General features: G+C 38.3%; 1 protein-coding gene across 1 annotated transcript in view; it reads right to left on the bottom strand.

Annotated features, from left to right (window-relative positions):
- Window positions 1-13615: 13615 nt before the first annotated feature.
- FABP12 (fatty acid binding protein 12) overlaps window positions 13616-23696 on the bottom strand; it is a 77969-nt gene continuing 67888 nt past the window's right edge. The window contains exons 3-6 of the mRNA XM_003940177.4: window positions 21666-21837; window positions 19507-19679; window positions 17099-17200; window positions 13616-15343 (exon numbers count right to left, since the gene is read on the bottom strand). Coding sequence (XP_003940226.3) covers window positions 15269-15343; window positions 17099-17200; window positions 19507-19679; window positions 21666-21738 — 423 coding nt within the window. The 5' untranslated portion in view covers window positions 21739-21837 and the 3' untranslated portion in view covers window positions 13616-15268. The remainder of the gene's footprint in view (window positions 15344-17098; window positions 17201-19506; window positions 19680-21665; window positions 21838-23696) is intronic.

Here is a 23696-nt window from a genome sequence, read left to right as displayed (position 1 = left end):
TCACTGTATCTTCAACTCAATTTTGCTGTGAACTTAAAGCTGCTTTAAAAATAAAGTTTATATTAAAAGTAAATGAATAATTATTTAGAAATTTTACTACAGTTGAATCATGCTGCCCCATTAACACATAGAACACAGTTGTCAGTGGCAAATATCATTACTGCTTCTAAAGCATGAAAATGTTGATGTGTGGGTTGACTAACTGGTACGTTGATCCATGGGAGGCTGCACAGAAAACCCTGTGGCCAGAAGAAACATTGTCAATGGCATGTTTCTTCCTGAGCTCTGCCCATTTATTCTAGGTGAGGGTTCTGTATAATGTAATGCTCCTATCTCATAGCCCTATTAGCATCCCCATGGCTTCTTTCACAAGATGCCTTGCCTAGTGGCTCTCTCGAGGCCAAATGAAGCCTATAGTTTTGAAGAGTAAAAATTCCTTATTCACATTTGCTTTTATTCCTCTGATAGACTAGACTGCCTTTGTTTCGCTTCATAGAGGTAATTTTATTAACATTTTATTTACATATATACTGCATTTTATTTGTATATCTCCTGAATCTGAATTTGTGTATCTCCTGAATTTAAATATCAGCCAAATAGAAAACACAAGAACAACATGGGAAAAAAAATTATCTGAGGCATCAATTAAAGATGCTTTTTATTCTTAAAAAAGATGGATTATCTATGCTCATAGAGTTGACAAATATTGACTTATATTTGTTATGATAAATTTAATTGTTTTATATTTGCATTTTCCTGTATTTAGATTGTTAGTTTTTCATGAACAACGTGAAAGAATGTACAATATCTGTGGTAAACCACTGCATCTGCAGTAGTGGAAAGGGCATACCTACCACACATTTAGCTCCACAGAGTTCAGTCAGATATTTGCATTTATGAGTAGCCTGAAGTCTTCACAGTTTTGTAGTGGGGCAGAAGAGAGAACTTTGCTGATGGCAGGAGTTACATCAATAGCCTATAGACCGTGAGGCTACTTGCCCATAAGACCTTGCAAAACTTAAACTCATCTGGTGTTAGGTAACAATTGGGCCTAAAGTAGTCCTTTTCCTAGTAGTATTTGGAACTCTTGAAGATATAAACATTTTGAAGAACCAAAAGGGAAAATATGTCATTGGAGATCTCCTGATAGGAGAACTCAGAGGAGAAGGGGAATGAAGAACAGATTTCATGATACCTCTCAAATTATTCCTCTTTGACCTGGACTAGTTTCTCCTATACGCAAGGCTAATACTTAATACATGGTCCTTCTTGTCTCTAGAGTTAGTCTTTTTGAGAATAATCCACCACAATTTTACTCTCCTCATTTCTTAAAAGATATTTTCTTCATTCATACATTTCACCTTTGTGTCTAATAATTAGGGTCAGTATATGTAAGATTTCATAGAATTTATGAGAATCTGAAAATGTATCTACACATAAAAGAACTCTAAAGCACACCAATAAGTGAATAGATAAACAAATTATGGTATACTTATACAAAGAAATACTACACAGAAATAAAAAGAAATGAAGGTAGATACATATAATCATGATGAGTTTAAAAAGCCAGAAAAAAAGGGGAAAACAGTGTATGATTCCATTTACATGAAACTCTAGTAAATGAAAACTAATCTACAGTGAAAGGGAGGAGATCAGAGATTGCCTTCAGATGGGGTGGGGCAAATGACAGGGGGAGTGGCATGAGGTGGGACACCAAGGGGCAGGAGGAAACTTTTGGGAATAATGCATATGCTCAGTATCTTAATCGTGGTGATTGTTTCACAGGGGTATGCAATACATCACAATATATTGAAGTGTGTAATTTAAATATGTGCAGTTTGTTCTATGTCAAATATATCTCAATAAAGTTATTTAACAAAGAAACTGGTCAGCTTAAAATTTGACTGGACAGTAGACATCTAGAAAAAAACAAGAGACAGAGAAATGTAAACTTAAACATCAAATGTATCAAAGACTTCAGATAAATCTTTAGATAAATCTTTCTATAATAAATGATAGGGATAGTAGATGGAAATAAAGCAGTAGATGTAATATCTTTTGAGGATTGTTCAAATGCAGTCTACTCGTAAAACTAGGTAGAGATAAACAAGGGCAGGAAAAGGCAAGAAAACCAATGCCTCTGACAATCCTGTAAGCCTGGGCCCACAAAGAATGTAAATCTGAAAGATTGGGAAATCAGAGAGATGGAAAGATTTAAAAATTTACATAATAAAAGAAAATTGATCAGATACCAAAGCTCTGTTAGAAAAAAAAAAACAGTTTTAAAGGTGACCCCTTAAACTGTACTACACAGCACCACCTTGAGGAAAACAATCAAAATACTATTTCATGTTTAATAGAGCCTAATTGATTCACTGATTGATTCATTCAGTATTTATTAATACTTAGCATTTCTAGGTATACCAGATACTGTTCTGGATGCTTGGGAAAACAACAAAGCATAAATGAAAGCAACAACCCCAAATCCCTGCTCCCTTAGAGCTTAGTTGTCAAGAGAAGTAGCTTACTTTTTAAATAATTTATGGTTGTCTATAAATTCATTTTACAAACATTTAAACAATGTGGTAAGAATTTAGAGGAAGCCTTTTGTATCACAAACAAAAATACCATTGTGATTTTGCTTTTTAAATTAGTTTTTATAGAAAGGACTTGCATAAATCAGAGTTAATTTGTAACACTCCATAATTAATTCCAAGCTTTCTCAAAAGACAACAACAAACAAACAAAAGCAATGTAGTGGATGCTGCCTTGTACTCCCTTATCCCATGTCCAAGATGAGGCACACGTAAGCCCAGTTGCCAGGAGTGCAGGCTTCATAAGGCTGACAGCTGTGCCCTCATCCTGGAATGATGATACCCTCTTATCAGACAGCCATTGGGTCATGGCTGCCCTCCCTGTGGGAATGTATTTAAACTTGGACAAGGGAGCTCTTTTTAGCCAACAGCATTTCTCAGTCTTCATTTCTGTCTGTGCTTCAGCCTGGATTGATTCTACTGCTGCATTTTCAAGTTCACTAATCTTTTCTTCTCTAGTTTCTAGTCTGTTCTTAATCCTATCCAGCAAATGTTCATATCAGATACTGTATTTTTTCATTTCTAGGACTTTTATCTTTCATTTATCTTTTCATTATGCTCAAGTTCATTAAATCCCTGAGCACTTGAGCATATTTATATGTTTTAGTTTGTATCTGCTAATTCCATCATCTCTGTCATTTCTGGGTCTATTAAGAGGTTTTATTTCTGATTATAGATCTCATTTTCCTGCTTCTTGTCTTGTATAATAATTTCTGACTGGATGCATGGACATTATGACTGCAATATTATTGAGTGTTTGAATTGTGTTGTCTTCCTTCAAATAGCATTGGTCTTTGTGCTGGCAGGAATTTAAGTTACTTGTAGATAAGCTTCTCCTTCCGATGCTTGTTTTTAAGCTTTGTTAAGGTGAGTCTAGTGTAGCCTTTACTCAAGAATAGTTCAGCCATAGTACCAAGACAATACCTTTCTGGGGTCTCTTCCGAATCCTCCAGTTGAATACTGACCACCTCCACTCTGGCCACAGATTCAACAACCCGCTGCCCTGTTTAAGCCCCAGGAATTGTTCCGTTGACAGCCCTCTGGCCATTCTTTCCCTGGCTCAAGTGAAGTTTTACTCTATGCATGCACAGCTAAGGATTTTGCCAAAAATAAGGAAGATTCTCCATACAGATTTCTAGAGGTCTTTATTCTGCAGATTTTCTCTTCCTCTCCTTTCAATATCTCTTCCTTTCAATATCTCTCCTCACCTCAGTGAGGCCACAGTGCTCTTCTTGTGACCCTACTCCCTTCATGGGGATATGCTCCACGACAGAAAGCTGGGAGGATGGTGGAGTTTCACTTCCAATGTTTCACTTTCCTAAGGCATTATGATCCTCCTACATTTCCTGTTCTCCAGTATCTGAAAATAGCTGCTTCATATATTTTGTTCAGTATTCTAGCCTCTTAAGAATGAGGGTCAATCGAATCTTTGTGATTGAATCATGGTTAGAATTCAGTCCCAACATTCCTCTTTATGTCATCTATGCATGCAGGGTACAAGTATTAATACAAGTTCATTTCAGTAATGCATATCTTCCATTTTTATAACATTGTTCTTTAAGACAACGTCTTTGAGGTTCTAACGTGTGAAGGTGGTAAAGGACAGAGCTTTTATCCCTTGTCAGTCGTGGAGTAGTGGGAAAAGAAGCAGGTGCTGGAATAGAGAATTGAAAAGGATTATGTCTATAACCCTTAGTGCCACAATATGCCAACTCTCTATATTTCTATATTTGTATAGGATCTGGGAATCTTAGGTCAGTAACTGTCTAGGAGACAAACCAACAACAGCAAACAAAACAAAACAAAACAAAGAGCACTATCACAAGGGAAGACAGTAGCTAGAATCTACACTCAAAATGATGCAGACTTGAACTGCTCTAAGTTAGCCAAATGTTTCCAAGCAGTGGCATTCCAGGACTTGATTATTTTTAAACACATTTTAGACTCCCCTCAAGAGAACAGACAAAGATTGCCAAGTATAAGATCTAGTATCTTGCATGTAAGAACTTCTGTGTTCCACATTTGATAAACTCGTGCTTGGTGTTCGAAGGTCACCACAACCACAACTGCCAAAAATCAAGCAAACAATGAGTCCTAATACTTCACTGTAGGCATTGAAATAATATTTATAGAATTCTTGAGGCCAACTTATTTTTTTATCCCTTCCCAGCCTTTAATATCTACTAGAGGTAAATAATTAGGAAGTTATCAAAATAGAGTAGATCATCCAATCATGGAGGAGATTGCTACATGTGCTGAGCTTTGGAATGCATTTTTATAAGAAGAGTTCCTCTAGTTACAAATTCATTCAAATGAAATTTTTAAAGTGAATAGAAATAATCCTGGCTTTAGCCATAATCCTAGAAGTAATGCCAAAAGCCTTACTCTTTTTTTTCCCCAAAGCCCTTTGTCCAACTACAGTGTTCCTTAGTGATAGAGAGCAAAGCCTTTGCAGTGAGAAAGACTGCAATCCTGGAATTCCCATCAATGTCATTATTTAATTTCTCTGAGACATAAATTTCTGAATCATGAAACAAGTATGGTTTTTATCTACTAAAGTGTGCTTTACTGAAAATTTTTTAAATAGCGTGAACGACCTAGTACATTGTTTGACACATTGTAGACATTTTATAGTGTCAGAAAGGTAAAAAAACACACACACATTAGAGAGATTTTAAAACAAGGAAATGTTGAAGCTGGTACTGGAGAACTGAAAAAATAACACAGAGGTAACATGGAGTAACAGCAGGACTCAGCTACTACCCATATGACTGCAGGAGCAAAAGAAAGGGATGGAGTTTTAGAATGTAAAAGCTTGGAGGAGGTGTCCCAGGAAGCTGGGACTCAGACTTAGGAAAAGAGAGCAGGCGGCTGAGCTGGTGTTGGTACTCCTAAAGGTGGGCAGGCAGGGGAGGCTCAGCTAGGGCCTGTGAGGGCGGCAGCGTGGGGGGTCTCCCTGCCTGGGGCCTCTGTGCTGCACCATTGAACTGCCACGTGCTATGGGGGCTGGAAGATGAACAAGACTGCCCTTGATGAGCTGTGCACAAAGTGGTATAAAGAACAGTGTGGTTCCACGGTGTGAACAAAGTGCCCGGGAGCAAGAGAAGGCCCTTGATTCGTCTCAGGCATTCAGTAAATGACAAAACCATCATCGTGAAGGCCTTGCAGGAAGACCCAGCACCGTCGGACCTGTAACTGCCCAGCAGACAGTGGCAGGCCAGGAAAATCCCAGTCAACGTACTGGGGCACTGCTGTGTCATTACAGGGCACAGGACATCTATGAAAAACGCTCTCTGCTCTGCCTTTTGTCTACTGTTTTTTTTTGTTGTTGTTGTTGTTGGTGGTGGTTTGTTTTGTTTTGTTTTGTTTTGTTTTTGAAACAATCAGATAGGATTTTTTTAATTGGTGCAGTATCATAAGTTATTTTCATTTATGTTCTCATTTCTATTAAAATATATAGCTATGGCCCTGAATTCACTACTTAGAGTTAAATGACCTACTATGTATTTGGAGGGAAATTTTAGTTTTCCCTGGATAACTCACCTAACCACACCAGGACAAAGGAAGCATCTCATGATTTTGTTTCTTATGTTCATGATTCCGGACATTACTTCTGAATTTTAGGCTTCTGTGGCCTCCTGATAATCCCCAAGGCCACATCTTCTTAGAGGTGAAAGGTATTTTTTTCAGTTTTCCCTGTAGTCATCACACTATGTATTGGAGTGAAAAATTACAACCAACAGGATATGGTTGGCTGAAACATTACTTTGGCCATCCTGGGCCAACCAGCATATAATCCAGCCATTCCTCTTCCAAGTATTTATTCCTGGCCAATGAAAAATGAGTGTTAACACGTGAATATTAGCGACAGTAATTGCCAAACCTGGAAGCAATGCAAATGTTGACACCAGTTGAAAGCAGGGATGTCTTTAACCATTTACACCCAGCAAATGCATTCCAAGTCTTCAACCTTGCTTATGGACGCTGAGAGGCTGAGGCAATGACTGAGCTCATCTCATTTATTTGTCTTCTCTCGGGAATCACTGTTATTTTGTGTGATATCCTATGTCTTGAAGACCACTGTTTCATATGATCTGTCCATTTTTTGTTGTTTCAGGTGGAAGGATAAATCTGGCCCTTTTACTCCATCTTGGCCAGAAAGGGAAGTCTGTAATGCTTTCTAAGCAAGCAAGATAGCCACTTTTTCAAGATGAGTTAAATAGGTTCTGTCTTGTGTTGTTTAGTTTTTCAGTGCATTTATAAAATCAGGCAACTGTTTTGGCAAAGTTTAGACATAATGCCCTTTAATGCCATGCAGCTCTCTGGGACTAAGACCAAAAACTTTTAAACCACTCTGAATTCTCTCCTGCTTTCAAATCTAATCCACCAATATATTCTGTAGCTCTAACTTAGAAAGTCTTACTATTTTTTCTCCCAACTATCATCCCCACTGCAAGGCACCAACAGCGCACGCCTAGAATATTGTTAGGATTTCCTAACTGAGTCACTTCTGAGTTTCTGAACCCAACAGCCCTGATTCCCTCAAACTGTACATCAGATTACATCACTCCTCCCCTAAATACTTTCCAGTGGCTCCCGTTTCTCTCAGAGTAAAAGTCAAAATTCTAGCAACGGCCAATGACGCACACCATAATCTGTCTCTACTATTATCTCTCTGCAGTCATCTCATGCTACTCTCGCCCTTGCTGTCTACTCCTGCCACACTTACTATCTTGTTTGTCTTCAATCACAGCGTGTCGCTACCCTCAGGGGCTTTATACAGTCTCTTCCCTCTGCCTAGAATGCCCTTTCCTGAGTTATATGCCTGGCTCATTTCTTAACTGCCTTCATAGTTTTACTCAAGTGTCATATTTTCTGCTCCCATCAGCATGACCTCAACAATCTTTCTCTAGGCTGCCAGCAGCAGTAGGTTACAGTTGCTGCAGTTAATTTCACTGCACGGTTTTTTATTATCTCTGAGCTAACTTCATTGCACTGCCTCAGAGAAACCAGCACAAACCATCTGGAACCCTCTCCCTCTTCTTATAGATCTCAGACCCAGCCCCACGGGATCCCTTCAGTACTACAGGAGCAGTGCCACCTCCGAGTCTAAATTTCAGCTCTTTCTGGTCGCAGTGGCTTGTGCCTGTAATCCCAGCACTTTGGGAGGCTGAGGTGGGAGGATCACTTGAAAGCCAGGTGATCAAGAATAGCCTGGGCAATGTAGAGACCCTGTCTACACACACACACACACACACACACACACATACACACACACACACACATTCTTGGATGTCACCTGCTTCCTGAAGTTGCTACTTGTGTGAAATCTTAGTGTTCTTTTTATGCCACATAAATTTTTTATTCCCATAACAAATCTCCACATTAAATTCTCTCTGTTACTACATAAAATAACTAGTTTGGTTTCTAAGTCCAGACTGAACCCAGAGGGATATAGAACTTAGTGCAAGAAGTTTTTAAAGATAATGTCTGCGTCCATTTTCTGTTGCTTATAACAAAATACTGAAACTGGGTAATTTATAAAGAAAAGGGATATTTTTTTGTTTTCCATTTCTTTTAATTGGTACATCATAACTGTACATATTTATGGGGTATATGTAATGTTTTGATCCATGCATGTAACGTGTAATGATCAAATCAAGGTTTTTAGGATATCCATCACCTCAAATACTTACCATGTCTTTGTGTTGAGAACATTCAAAATCTTCTCTTCTAGCTATTTTGAAATACACAATAAATGATTGTCAACTATTGTCACTCTACTGTGCTATCAAACACTGAAATTATTTCTTCCATCTAACTGTATTTTTATACCAGTTAACCAATCTCTCTTCATTACCCCCATCCCCTTCCCAGCCTCTAGTAACTGTCATTCTACCCTCTACCTCCATGAGACAAAGTTTTTGGCTCCTACATATAAGTGAGAACGTGTGATATTTGTCTTTCTGTGCCTGGCTTATTTCAGCCTATATAATGACCTTCAGTTCCATCCATGTTGCTACAAATGACCAGATTTTTTTTTTAATAAGGCTGAATAGTATTTCATTGTGCATCTATACCACATTTTCTTTATCCATTCATCCACTGATGGATATTTAGGCTGATTTCATATCTTGACTATTTTGAACAGTGCTGCAATAAACATGGGCATGCAGATATCTTTTTGAGATACTGAGTTCTTTTTTATTGAATATATACCCAGCAATGAGACTGCTGAAATACATAGATCTATTTTTAGATCTAATATTTTAGGAAACTTCATATTATTTCTCACTATAGCAGAACTAATTTCCATTCCCAACAGCAGTGCACTAGCATTCCCCTTTCTCTACATCCTCACAGCACCTGTTATTTTTTGTCTTTTATATAATATACATTTTAACAGGGATAAAATGATATCTCATTGTGGTTTTGATTTGCACTCCATAATAACTAGTGATACTGAGCATTTTTGCTTGTGACTATTGGCCATTTGTATGTCTTCTTTTGAGAGATGTCTATTCAGATTGCTTGACCGTTTTTAATCAGATTATTTGCTATCCTGCTGTTGAGTTGTTTGAATTCCATAGATGTGTTGTTTATTAATCCTTGATGGATGAACAGTTTGCAAATATTTTCTCCTATCCTGTGGCTTGTCTCTTCACTCTGTTGATTGGTTCCTTTGCTATGCAGAAGGTTTTTGGCTTGATGTGATTTTATTTGTCTATTTTTGTATTTGTTGCCTGTGCTTTTGCAGTTTACCCAAAAAATCTTTGCCCAGGCCAACACATTTCTCCAATGCTTTCTTCTAGTAGTTGTATAGTGTCAGATCTTATATTTAAGGCTTTAATTCATTTTGATTTGATTTTTGTATTTGGTGAAAGAAAAGGGACTAGTTTTTGTTTTCTACATATGGATATAGTTTTCTCAGCACTGTTTATTGAAAATACTACCTTTCCCCACTGAATATTCTTGATGCCATTATCAAAAGTCACTTGGCTGTAAATAGCAGATTTATTTCTGGGTGCTCCATTCTGTTCCATTGGTTTATGTGTCTGTTTTTGAGTTACTATAATACACTTGTAGTATAAGTCAAATAGTGTAATGACTCTAGCTTTGTCTTTTTCTTTTTGCTCAAGATTTCTTTGGCTATTCAGGGTTTTCTGTGGTTCTTACAGTTATGGAAGCTGGGAAGTCCAAGGTTATGGGATCACATATGGCAAGAGCCTTCTTGCTGGTGGGTATTCTGCAGAGTTCTGAGGCAGTGCAGGGCAACACATTGTGAGGGGATTAAGCATGCTAACTCAGGTCTCTCATATTCTTAAAAAGCCACCACAATTCACTGATTCATTAATTCATTGATTCATGAATGGACTAATCTATCATGAGGGCAGAACCCTCATGACCTAATTGCCTCTTAAATGCTCCACCTATCAATACTGCCACACTGGGGATTAAGTTTTAACATTAAGTCCCAGGTTAGTTGGGAGAAACTTTCAAACCAGAGCAGATGAGATTTATGGTTTAAGTTGGTTGGGTCCTTGGTCTCAAAGTAGGCATGAGCTCCTTCCTTACAGAAAATGAAGTGGTAATGGTATCACAGTTAGCCTAATTATCTGTAGTACAATCTGTATGATCCTAATTATCTGTGGTACAATCTGTAGCCACAATCAATCTGTATTGTACAAATCTGTAGCCACAATCAATCTGTATTGATTGTGAAGTACGTATCCTGATGGCTGTAGCACTTGTCTGTTAAGGCAAGAATGGTATGGAATGATCCAAAGAAAATGGCAAACTCATATGATTATACTCTCAGTTTAAGTCATGTTGAGAGAACTAGAAAGCATCTGCAGGAGCCTAAAATTAATATTTTTATAATGGCATAGCTGACTTTGCTGACAATGAGATGCAAAATTTAGTTGTGTGGGGTAGAATTACAAGGTAAGTTGAATTCACGTCTTCACTAAGTTTCTCACTTGAAAACTAGGGCATTCCTTGGGAAAGACTGAAATAATGACACTTGTAATGGGGACATCTGGGTGATCATAGATGAAGCTGAAAATTTGGAGCTCTAGGATCACTCTGAGCCTCTCTTGACAGTAGAAGCCAACTGCCTTTCAGTGTATGAAAAGACTAAGCTTTCTTGCTTAATGGCCTTATCTGGAACAGTTGCCTTGCAAGAAAGTGCCTTTCTCCCTAGGACTCACTGCAACCATATATGGTTGCCACTACACCTAAAATTAGATAAGATCTCCCATGTTCTAGGAGAACAAGGGTGAGGTCTGACTCAGGAGGAAACGAATTATACGCTGAAAGAATTTAAAGATGCTCATTTATATTGACAGAGACCTGGGAAATATGCATTGGAATGGATTCTAAGGCTAGTAAACCAAGGAGAACAAACTACAACACTTAATCAGTCCAACTTGATCCATGTGACTTCATTTGCCAGAGGCTCTTGATTTAAGTGTTAGTTTGTGCAGCTAGCAATTTATTCTAACAATTTGTCTCTTAACAATTTACTTGGTGAGTTGACACTTGGGCTCAATGGCAAACTGATATTTAATGAGACTGATATTCTAAAATTTCCTTGGTCTGACATAGAGAAGGAATCCGAAATCTTAAGGAAATTCGAATTTGGGAATAGTTTATCATATGCTAGGCCCAGAAGACACTTTCTTCACGGGAGTATGAGAAATAAGTGAGGGGAGCACACATGTCCTTAAAGAGTTCTGTGGTAGTCGTTGTGTAGATGGGATACCATGGTGGGAGGTGCCCCACAACACAGGTGACACATTAATCAGGACTTGGTTGTTTTCTGCCTCTTAAATCTTTAGCTCCAAAAAGTAATCTTTCTGATCAGTTCAGGGCAGGAGAGTTCATCTAGGGTGGATTTCTCAGGCTTCATAAGTTCAGGTTAATGGTTTTAACTATGCATTTATTTATCATATTCATTATTACATAAAAAGACTCTTTTAAAACACCTCTAATAATGATTTTCTCGATTCCTGGAAATTTTTAAAAACTTAAAAAAAATCTCTAATAATGTAATTCTTGATTCTGGCGTGCTTCTCCAGAAATCAAGACCTAGTTTTGAAGTCTGGCCCTGGGATTGATGAGCTGAGGAACTTTAAGGAAACCATTTAACCTATCTGAGTCTTTGTGTATACTTTTACAAATATCTCACAGAGAAAATGAAGTTATGAATAGAAAGTTTAAACATAGTGCCCAGCATTTAGTAAGACTCAACAAACAGCCATTATCATTGTTATTATTTCATTTTCCATCCCAGGTTGTCAATGGACTTTTTCAAATAAAACATTATTTCCCAAACTTATAGACAGGAAATATTCAGCATTAACTCTACTGTTTAAATAAACCTAAACATCTTCTCTTTCTTTAGTGTTTTTAAAAATTTCTGTTCTACACATGGATACAGGGAGGGGAGCACTACACACTGGGGTCTGTTGGAGGGAAACAGGAAAGACAGCGGGGGGTGGGGAGTTGCGGGGGGATGGCATGGGGAGAAATGCCAGATATAGGTGAGGGGGAGGAAGGCAGCAAATCACACTGCCACGTGTGTACCTATGCAACAATCTTGCATGTTCTTCACATGGACCCCAAAACCTAAAATGCAATTAAAAAAAAAAATTCTGTTCTAGCTACATTTTGGCTACATCTGAATCAAATAATATGATTTTGTTTAAAACCCCAAACTTTTCCCAGCTTACAAAGAAGAGGCTATGCCTCACTAGGACTAACTCCGTATTTCTTAAATATCTTGACTGATGATTGCTGACTTGAACTGAATTAATGCAAACTGCACTGAGGCTGTGGCTCAGGAAGACAGATGTCATGACAAGGAATGGCAGGAGTCCATTCATGCTGATATGTCTGCGCCCTATTGTTAGTTGTCTTGCATCCTGGGCAAGGCAATTATTCACCAAGAAAGTGGTTTTAGATCTTTCTCTCCAAGTAGAAACATCTGTTTTATGGCCAGGTGTGTAGCTCACGCCTGTAATCCCAGCACTTTGGAAGGCCGAGGTGGGTGATCACCTGAGGTCAGGAGTTAAAGACCAGCCTGGCCAATGTGGGAAAACCTCATCTCTCCTAAAAATACAATAATAGCCAGGTGTGGTGGTGCATGCCTGCAATCCTAGCTACTAAGAGGACTGAGGCAGGAGAATCGCTTGAACCTGGGAGGTGGAAGTTGCAGTGAGCTGAGATTGCACCACTGCACTCCAGCCTGGACAACAGAGCAAGATTTCGTCTCAAAAAAAAATAAAATAAAATAAATAAGAAAGAAAAGAAAGAAATATTTGTTTTATAATCTGTTGCTTATACATTCCTGGAGATTAGTGCACCCATGTGATATTTTTCCAATATATCACTTCTCTATGGAGTTGATCAAGGGTGGCAAACATTACTTAATTCTCCTATTCCCAGCTCTCACGCAGTGCCTGGTGCACGGCAGACGTGCAGCAAATCCTGAATTACAACATCACTTTGGAGCAGTGGTATGTCTTGTTTGATTTGGTTTATTTAAGTCAGTTTCTCAATCATTCCTGAGAGATACGCACTTCCATCAACCACAGTGAATGACTTTCTACTTTAATGATTCTCAACTGCATAAAGAAAATGAGAAGGCTGGGCAGGCTGCTCACCTCTTCCAGAAATCTGCAGTTGCTGTTGTGGTATTTTTGTGGGTTGTTTTTTCAGTTAAGTACTCAGACACCCCTAGATTTTATCAGATTGTTGACAACTGAAATTATATTAACGTCTATATCCCGTGTCATGCCCTTGCTCATGAAAAACTCAAGCCCTTGCAAAGCCCATCCTCCTTCCAGCCCTGGCCCCCAGGTGTTCCTGAGAGTCATCAGGGCTATCTTTCCTATGTTCTCCTGGTATCTGCTAACTCCTGCACTGGTTCTTATTGCCTACAAGAGTGTCTCCATAACCACGGCAGGCAAGACACCCTAACGTGAAATCCAGGAGCACTGTTTTTCAAAGTTCCCCTAGCTACTAACCCTAGAGGTGTCAGAGCAGTGCTGGGCTCCTTTCCAATAGAGAGACTGCCTCTCTCCGGTCTTCGCAGCAAGCTGTTACCTGGGCCAACAGTCAAGCTGCTCACATCCACATACATCCACAGGACCTCAGGAAAACAGCTCCTTTGGCATCTGCCTCAAATCCTCTCTGTCCAGTCCAAGCAGCTTGGGGTACAGATATCTTTCAATGCCTTCCATTGTCCTTTTTGTCATTTCAGTGCACCAAAACATAAACAAGCGCTTCTCCCACATCTACCAGAAGACTGAGATCCCCCATATATCAGTTCAGACAAATAAACAATGACAGGTCTCAGGTTCAAATAGTAAAACTCTGTGTCCTCATCTGGACTTAGCTGGCATCCTGCCACACATTTTAAGACAAATGGAAGTTTGTTATTCATTAGTAACATGATCTCAAAGAAAACTGGTTTCCTGTATATGTGTATGTTGGTGTTCCCTGGAGTAGCATGGGAACTTGTTTTTAATACAGTTCTGGGTATAGAATGAGATGAGAAAAGTCAGGGGAAAAAAATAAGGAACTCAAATCCTTGCAATGTTCCTTGAGTATCATCTAAACCAGAAAAAAGCTCTCTTAAATATAAATAAGTCAAGATGAAAATGGAAACATGGTGGAGTGTGTAGCAGAACTAGATATAACTTTTCCAACACTAATTTACGATCAAAACTAAATGTTAAGTCCCTTCCCTAGGACCTGCCAGGCACAAAGCGACATGTAAGGGCTGGGCCTGGACAGCTGTGTTTATGCCACGGAACTTCTGTGTCCAGGTCTCTTTGTCCAAAGGTGATTCAGAAAAAGCCAATTTGTTGGCTGTTTGAAGATCATTCTCATTCTTGAGAATAAGAATGAGTATGATGTAGTATTACATTTGGTTCATAATTGTACACCATGAGTCTCTTTCTACTTAACTATCCCAATCTGATTTCCCTTTGCTATGGTTGTAACGTTAATAACTGGGCAACATGGATTCTGGTTCTAATTCTTCCATCTGAGTGATAGTGAAGTGTACAATTAACTGACTTGGGCCTGTTTCCCCCATCCACATAATAAGGTGTTCAGTCCACACAGTTTCTAAAATCTCTCCTAAGCAAAACAGTGCATGAGATTTTGTGCTAGTAAAACAGAATATTCTCCGAGGTAGCTTTCAGTGATACTGGGTATGGTGTCCTCTGTCATACCAGTTTGGTATTTACATTAGAATGTCATTGACTGCCTTAGTTCTAGAAGTGTCTCTTATCTTTTCATATATAGCTAAGGTGTACCTGTGAGGTGTGCTGTATCCTATTTATTAAAAAATATTATTCTCCCAATAAAGCGAAGATTATGTTGAATTTAGAGGGTGGACATAAAATGTATTATAAGAAACAATCAACATGAAGTGCCTCTCTGAAAATATTATCCCAGCCTTTCATTGAACAGGATATATCAACCTGGATTCTCATGCCCGCCAATGCCAAAGTACTACAGATACAGGCATATTCAACTTGGCAAGCAAAACTGTTGATGCTTCTGCAAAGAAAGACTCTCTCATATTAACAGTCATAATACTTTACTTTGGAGTTGTATTTAAACAACCTCAGTAGTTTGGAGGACAGCCTGAGAAAGCCTTAAGAGTTTGATATTGAGTTTGAAGATACTTTCTCGTATGTTCGTGTGCAGATAACATTGTTCACAGTGCTTTCCTATAAGACAAAAGAAAGGTGAGGTATTTCAGTATAGTTGGGGAAACTGACATTTACTATGCATACAGACATTCCTTAATAATATTGAAAGATATCTATATAGACTATACATAGGACCTATTTGTTAGCTGATTTTGCCATGTTCTAAACAACCTATATATGGGAAATCACATGTATGTGGTATGTATAGGGTATATATCATGTTTATTTATTTATAAAGCAAGGTATACAATTTGGAATTTGAAGTTTTCATTTAAGTATTTTAAATGCCAACATTGATGCATTTTTGCTATTTTACATACTCTACATTTTGTAAATAATAATACTAGCTTACTTTGATGTAGTATTTTATGGTTTTCAGGGCACTACTATACACATGATGATATTTACTTCTCTCAGAAAACCTTTGCCAAAGACATTGTCTACATCTTAAAGGCAAGGAATCTGAATTTGAAGAGATTAAATGAATTGTCCAAAGTCATATAAGTACTGAATGGCAGGGGTGGAAATCCACATCCTCGGATTCTGAATTTAGTGTTCTTCTTAATGAACTATAAAACCTTTCTGTTTATTGGCTAATATCATTATAAACAGCAATAAAATCAATCATCCTTAGTCTTCCCCTTGTGACTATCTCAGGAATAACATGTATTCTTCATTGTAGAAAGAAAAAATATCATTGTATTAAGAAACGAGGTTAGATTTTTGTAACCTACACACACATATCTCGCATATTCCCTTAGAACTATTTTGTATTATGTAGAACATTACCATTTTATTCATTTTGGTGTAAATAAGGGTTTGGGAGGAGGAAAATTATGAACACACATCCCTCTACTCTGGAGAATGGGGAAGATGACTTGGGAGACCATCTGAAAGGGAGCAGGATGGATTCTATAAAATACAGATTTTTCAATGAAAACAACCTGACTTCTAATCCCAGTACCCCCACATTTTTCTAGTTGTATATCCTTAGGTAAGTCAATGTCTGAATCTCAGTTTCCTCACTATTAAATGGGATAATAAGCATTACCTTACAGGATTATTGTGGAAATTGGAGAAATAATACATGAAAACATAGGAACATGGTAGTGACATGCATTGACTCATTCGTACACCAAAAAAAAAAAAAAAAAAAAAAAAATCACTTCAGTTTCTTATTCCTGGTTTAGAATTCCTTTTCGTGTTTTTGTTCGGTGTTGAGATGGAAAAACAATAAGAAGTTAATCCTGGCATGGAGTAGAGGATTGGCAACAACCCTCAATCCCTGCTAAAATCTACATTGTACAAATACAGCCTTGCTTTGCTTTACCTGTGCACCAAAGACTTACGCTACATAATATTTCATTCTCTTTAGTTTCTTAGTTCCTCAATTCATACACGTTCTATATCAGGTGTCCCCAAACTTTTTACACAAGGGGCCAGTTCACTGTCCCTCAGACCGTTGGAGGGTCGCCACATACTGTGCTCCTCTCATTGACCACACGTGAAAGAGGTGCCCCTTCCTGAAGTGTGGAGGGGGGCCAGATAAATGGCCTCAGGGGGCCGCATGTGGCCCGCGGGCCATAGTTTGGGGATGCCTATTCTATATAATGCTTATGATTATACATTTATCTCATGATTTTTTCTCATTCTCATAAACTATGAGAAAAAGAAAAATGGCATTCATTTTCATTGTTTTAGAAGAAGTCATCTGAGTGATTTTACAGTAGTTGTTGCAGAAGTTAGGAAGATAGAAAAGACCAGCTCACTCACCACTACCATTTTTCCATCCACCAGCTTTCTTGTTATGGTGGTTTCTTCGCCATTCCAGTCCTGAACTTGAATCAGGGACTCATGATCTAAGGTTACTTTATTCTGAAAACAAAACAAAACAAAAACAAAAAAAACTAAATTCAGATCAGATTGTTTTATTTCAATACTAAAATTTTATCAAGTGCTAAATTCTTTTTAGTTGTTGTAATACTCTCAGGTAGTTTTAGAATGGTGTTGACAATCCCGTTTATTTTAAGATTTTGTCAGCAGTAAATCTGTCGGCTAATTCTGCTGAAGAGAAAAGGTTTCACAAGAGTAAAACTGTAATAATGTTATATTGAAGAAATGGTTTTTTTTTTTTGTTTTTTTTTTTGAGATGAAGTTTCACTCTTGTTGCCCAGGCTGGAGTGCAGTGGCACGATCTCGGCTCACTGCAACCTCCGACTCCATGGTTCAAGCAATTCTTTTGCCTCAGCCTCCTGAGTAGCTGGATTACAGGAATGTGCCACCACGCCCAACTAATTTTTGTAGTTTTAGTAGAAATGGGGTTTCACTATGTTTGCCAGGATGGTCTCAATCTCCTGACCTTGTGATCTGCCTACCTCTGCCTCCCAAAGTGCTGGTATTATAGGCATGAACCACCATGCCCAGCTGTGAAATGTTCTTCTGATCTTTGTGTAAGCATAGTATTATCTTTTTGCATAAAGAGTTACAAATACATTTTAACTTTCAAAATAAATGTGAAACTCCAGCCTGGGCAACACAGTGAGACCCCCATCTCTACAAAAAATAAATTAGCCAGGTGTGGTGGCATATGCCTGTAGTCCCAGCTACTCTGAGGAGGCTGAGGTGAGAGAATCACCTGAGCCCAGGGGGTTGAAGCTGCAGTGAGCCAAGATTGAACCACTGCACTCCAGCTTGGGTAACAGAGACCCAGTGTCAATAATAGTAATAATTCATGTGAAACTAATTCAAACTCTCATTATATGAGCTTACTTAAAGAAGGCTTCTTTCCTCTTCTTATCCCAATAATATTTTCTATTGTGTTGTTGTTGTTGGAGATAGGGTCTCATTCTGTCATCCAGGCTGGAATGCAGTGGTGCGATTATGGCTCACTGCAGCTTCAACCTCCTGTGCTCCAACAATCCTCCCACCTTAGTCTCTTGAGTAGCTGGAACTATAGGCACGCGCCACCACAGTGGCTAATTGCTGTATTTTGTGTAGAAGCGGGGTCCTGCTATGCTGCTCAGGCTGGTCTCAGACTCCTTCCTGGCATCAAGCACCCCACTGCTTTGACCTTCCAAAGTGCTCGTATTACAGGCATGAGCCACTGCACCCAAACTAGCTTTTTTATTCTAGTAAATTTTTAAAAATTTAAGTCAAAACTTTTCTTCCATTTTATGTGGTACAAGAACTTAAACTCTCAGATTCATTTAGTAACTATTACCATGTTATGACAGTTCATTTTATCAGGATATTACCCTCCATATAGTTTAACAATTGTCTATTGAGCTCATTTATTCAAATAACAAATATTTATTGAATGACTGTTTTGACCAAGCACTGGGTTCTGTGAAACAGACAGGAAATCCTGTTTTGGATGAGCTTACATTTTGTTGTAGGGAAAAAGACTGTAAGCAGTAAGTATAGAAGTAAATTACATATTACAAATAAATAATGTATTCCTGAGATACGTGCTCCTTGGATATGAATGAAAACTCTGTGTAGCACTTTCAGGGTGAGGCAATAAAAAGCCCAGTGTCTCTATATCTACCTTAGTGTTGGGGAAGACCACAATTTCTGCAGGTAAAGATACAGGGTAGTTGAATCTCTTTTAACCTGGATCCCTGAGAGATGAGGAGGAGCAGATTTCCTGTTTACTCCACTACACACACACAAACCTCCCCAACGCCACCTGACACTATGGATGTACTGTAAGTTAGAAATAAATCCCCATTGTGTTAAGTTACTGCAGGTTGTGTTCACTGTTATGATGCCATAACCTTATCTCTAGCAGCTCATACAAGGTTTATTCACTGTAATTCTATGTGTGAAAAACTGCTACAAAATGGTTAGGGAAACATTTGTTTCTGAGAGGACCAAACAGTAATCTAGGGAAATGATTCTCAAAATGTGGTCTGCTAAGCATGTACATCAAATTGATTAAAAATGCAATTTTTGGGTGCCTACCCCAGACATCAGAGCCTTTGGGAATGGCAGTGAGCAGGAGGCATTTTTCACAAGCATCCCAGAAGATTTGTATCTTCATATGTGACCTCCTTAGACCTATGTTTTAGACAAAAGCTTCTCATAAGGACTTTAGACATGTTTGCTAGAATTGCTTACTTACCTAGGATGATTTCTAATATTCTTTTGAAACATATCTGAACGTCTGTCATAGGCCTCACCTTTGTTTTGTGGCCAGCTGGTGTGACTTCCTCAAACTCTTCTCCTAGTTTAAAGGAGATCTCATTATTTTTAAAGATGCTTTTGGTTTTTATTGTGATGACATCTCCATCTGTACTGATGGTCACAGTGGGTTTTGCCAAACAGCCCAGTTTCCTGCTGGCTTTTCCTATACCTGAAAACCAGATAAAAAGGAATGTTATCTTTTCACATAAAGAATTACAAATACATTGCATTCAATACAATACTTAAATCTGTTGTTGACTCCAAAAATTCAACATTATCTGTATAATTCTTTGCTAACTAGGAGGTTTGCCAGTTGAACAGATTTAATGCTGCATGAGTTCATGTATCCCAAGCAAGCAGCTCCATCATTACATGCTAAAATAGACTATTTTTGCAGAAAAAAAAATCTGTCTTTAATTTTTGTTTAGTGATCATCCTTTTTGACTAGTCCAATAGTTATTAATCTTGTTGATTTTTGGACCCCTTTGAAAATCTCATTAAAACTATAAACCATCTCCCTATTTTAAAATTATATGCACTCACATACAAACAAAATACTTTGGAATGGATTCTTCCAGCTACTTAGCTCTTCACTTATATTCTTACATGTATACATATATGGGTTTGCTTCCTCAATGATGTATGTTTTTATTGTGGTAAAATATTCATAACATAAATTTACCATTTTAAGTTACAATTCAGTGGTATTGAGTATATCACAATGTTGTACAACCATCATCATTATTTATAGGATTTTAAAAAATATAAACGTTGGCTGGGTGCTGTGGTTCATGCCTGCAATCCCAACACTTTGGAAGGCCAAGGTGGGTGGATCATCTGAAGTCAGGAGTTTGAGACCAGCCTGATCAACATGGAGAAAGCTCATCTCTATTAAAATACAAAATTAGCCGGATGTGGTGGCGCATGGCTATAATCCCAGCTACTCGGGAGGCTGAGGCAAGAGAATTGCTTGAACCCAGGAGGCGGAGATTGTGGTGAGCTGAGATCATGCCATTGCACTTCAGCCTGGGCAACAGGAGCAAAACTCTGTCTCAAAAAACAAAAAAGTTATATCTATTGTTTTTCAACTTGCTTTTTCCCTTATCTATATGTCTTGAAAATTTTCCATGTGACTACATATAGATATGTACTTTTTCGTAGTATATAATATTCCACAATGTGTATAGACCAGAATTTATTTTGACTGTCTCTCTTTTGATGAGCAATTCATTTGTTTCTATTTTTGTAATTACAAATAATTATGCAGTGAACATCCTTGTACACATAGCTCTGTGCAGCACACATAGGAGTATTTTCAGTAGAAACAACATTACATATACTACAATACCTAAGTTAAAATTCTAAGGGAAGACACACTGGGAAAAGTACTATAATGTAGTTCATGGAATTCATATCATACAACATGATCACAGGATGTGACAGATTGGATAATGGTTCCTAAGGATATTCGCGTCCTAATCCCTGGAACCTGTGAACGTTACCTTTATATGTTAGGGGACTTTGCAGATATAGTTAATTTAAGGATCTTGAGATGGGGAGTTTATCCTGGATTATCAGAGCAGACCTCAAACATAATCACAAATTTCCTTTTAAGAGGGAGGAAGAGGGATGCTATACTACAGAAGAAGAGAGAGCAGTGTGAAAATGGGAGCAAATTTTCCAGGAGTGTGTAGAGTTCAAAAAAAAAGAAAGAAAGAAAGAAAAGAAAATGGGAGCAAAGTTTGGAGTATTGCCACCACATACTAAGGAAAGTCAGCAGCCAGTAGAAGCTGAAAAATAAGATCTATTCTGAAGTCTATTCTGAAGATCCCTAAAGCTTAGAGCAAATATTTACAAAATAATTACTTTAAAAATAGTTGTGGTTTTTGTTTTAAAACATTTATTAAAATCACTTGCTGTTTAGTGTAAGGTACAGGCCTGCTTTGTTTATGTAAATTCATGGTAACTTATATGAGGAATTATTGTCAACTCCAACGTAGTTTTGCATAGAACTGTATCTTGGTACTGAATCAATATTTTTTTTCTATGTGAAAAATTAGTGAGTTGAAGATTAATATTATTTTATACAGAGAAAGTTCTGTGCTATCAAAATGGCCATTTTGCTGGATATGTTATGCAAGTAAACATAGCTCACCCAGTTCCTTCATATAGTCTTCAAAATTTTCACAAGAAATGGACTTCCACATTCCTTGGAGCTGGTCAACCATTCGGTCTGAGTTAAGTTGATCTCAAAGAAAAGTAGTTTCCCGTGAATGTGTATGTTGGTGTTCCCTGGAGTAGCATGCGAAGTTGTTTTTAATACAATTCTGGGTATAGAATGAGATGGGAAAAGTCAGGGGAAAAAAATAAGAAACTCAAATCCTTGCAATGTTCCTTGAGTATCATCTAAAGCAGAAAAGTTCCCTTAAATGTAAATAAATCAGGATGAAAATGGAAACATGTAGAGTATTTAGCAGAACTATACATAACTTTTCCAGCGCTAATTTACGATCAAAATTAAATGTTAAGTCCCGTCCCTAGGACCTGCCAGGCACAAAGCAACATGTAAGGGCTGGGCCTAGACAGCTGTGTTTATGCCACGGAACTTCTGTGGCCCAGGTCTCTCTCTTTGTCTGTCCAAAGGTGATTCAGAAAAAGGCAATTTGTTGGCTGTTTGAAGATCATTCCCATTCTTGATAGTTGGAACTAAAAACCAGAGAGACTTCATAGATGGTACTTGACATTTGAAATAAAAAGTTAAGTTTTGTAAAAGCTAGAACAACCATTTTAAGTCATGTGCGTAATGAATAAGAGAATGGGACAGGGAAAAAAAGGAAAGAGAGCATGTTACACACATGCGTGTGCACACACACACACACAAAGCCCTGCCACTGACCCTTTTCCAGGTGCCAGCCCAACTTCCCAAAAGCTTAGAGAACTGTCATTGCCATGCCAAATGTCTTCTAAGTCCTCTTTAATTTAGGCTAGTTTCCGTTTCTCTCAACCTTGACTGTAGCATCTCAGTGTCCACAGATATCTGTAAGTCTGAACAGGAGCCAAGGAATATAACAGCAAATACATCAACTAGAGAAAAGGAGACTCCAAATGCTAAGTAAAGAACAAGCATGCCCTTATACAGTCCATCAGCCCCTGAGGACATCGTTATTAATGCTAGGCAGAGCTTGATGTCCATAGGCTGACACAAAGTTATTGAGAAAAACTGAAGTTATAAAATTATTTTAAGATAGGAATGGGGACATAGCATCTTATAATAATTTCCATTAAAATGTCAAATTTCCAAATTCTAACTTCAAGGCCAATGGTCTTACTGATAATTACTCAACTAACATTTATGAAGCAACTAGCATTATATGCCTAATATGAGACTAAAAATTTTGTCTACACTATTGATTTAATGTTTCAGATATGGTTGGTAAAGATACCATAGTCCTGCTGTGCATGGTGGCTCACCCCTGTAATCCCAGCACTTTAGGAGGCCAAGGTGGGTGCATCATGAGGTCAGGAGTTTGAGACCAGCCTGGTCAACATGGTGAAACACCATCTCTACTAAAAATACAAAAAGTAGGGCATGGTGGCATGCACCCGTAGTCCCAGCTACTCAGGAGGCTGAGGCAGGAGAATCACTTGAACCCAGGATGTGGGGGTTGCAGTGAGGTGAGATTGCATCACCACACTTCACTGCACTCCAGCCTGGTAGACAGAGCGAGGCTCTGTCTCAAAAAACAAAACAAAACAAACATAGTTCATTGGTTGGTTTTCCCTTCCTGAGTAATTTGTACGACTATGCTCATTCAACTTAATAGGCATGAGGCTGAAGCCCGGAAATGACCCAACATTGAGGGTAATCTGGGCACTAAAATTAGGCACTGAAGGCATTAAAATTCCCAGGATTTTTCAAGAAAATGTCTAATGTGCTGCTATTTTTGTTGGATGCACATTGATCCCCTCCCACAAGGAAAATCATGATTGAAGATCACCTCCTTGAAGAAGATGCCATATTTGGAGCAGTGTTTTTCCCTGTTGCTGGCAGATTAGACTTGCAGAGACATTAGTACCGAGGTGTGAGACAGAGCCCATGCACAGCTTCTCTCTCTGCACTGCGGCTCCTCTGCTCAAGTGTCCATCACATCAGCTCAGAGACTGCCTGCTGTCAGCTGGCTTAGTC

This window comes from Saimiri boliviensis, chromosome 15, assembly GCF_048565385.1.
Source record: "Saimiri boliviensis isolate mSaiBol1 chromosome 15, mSaiBol1.pri, whole genome shotgun sequence".
In the NCBI taxonomy this organism is placed as follows: Eukaryota; Metazoa; Chordata; class Mammalia; order Primates; family Cebidae; genus Saimiri; species Saimiri boliviensis.
This window is presented reverse-complemented; position numbering and strand designations above follow the sequence as displayed.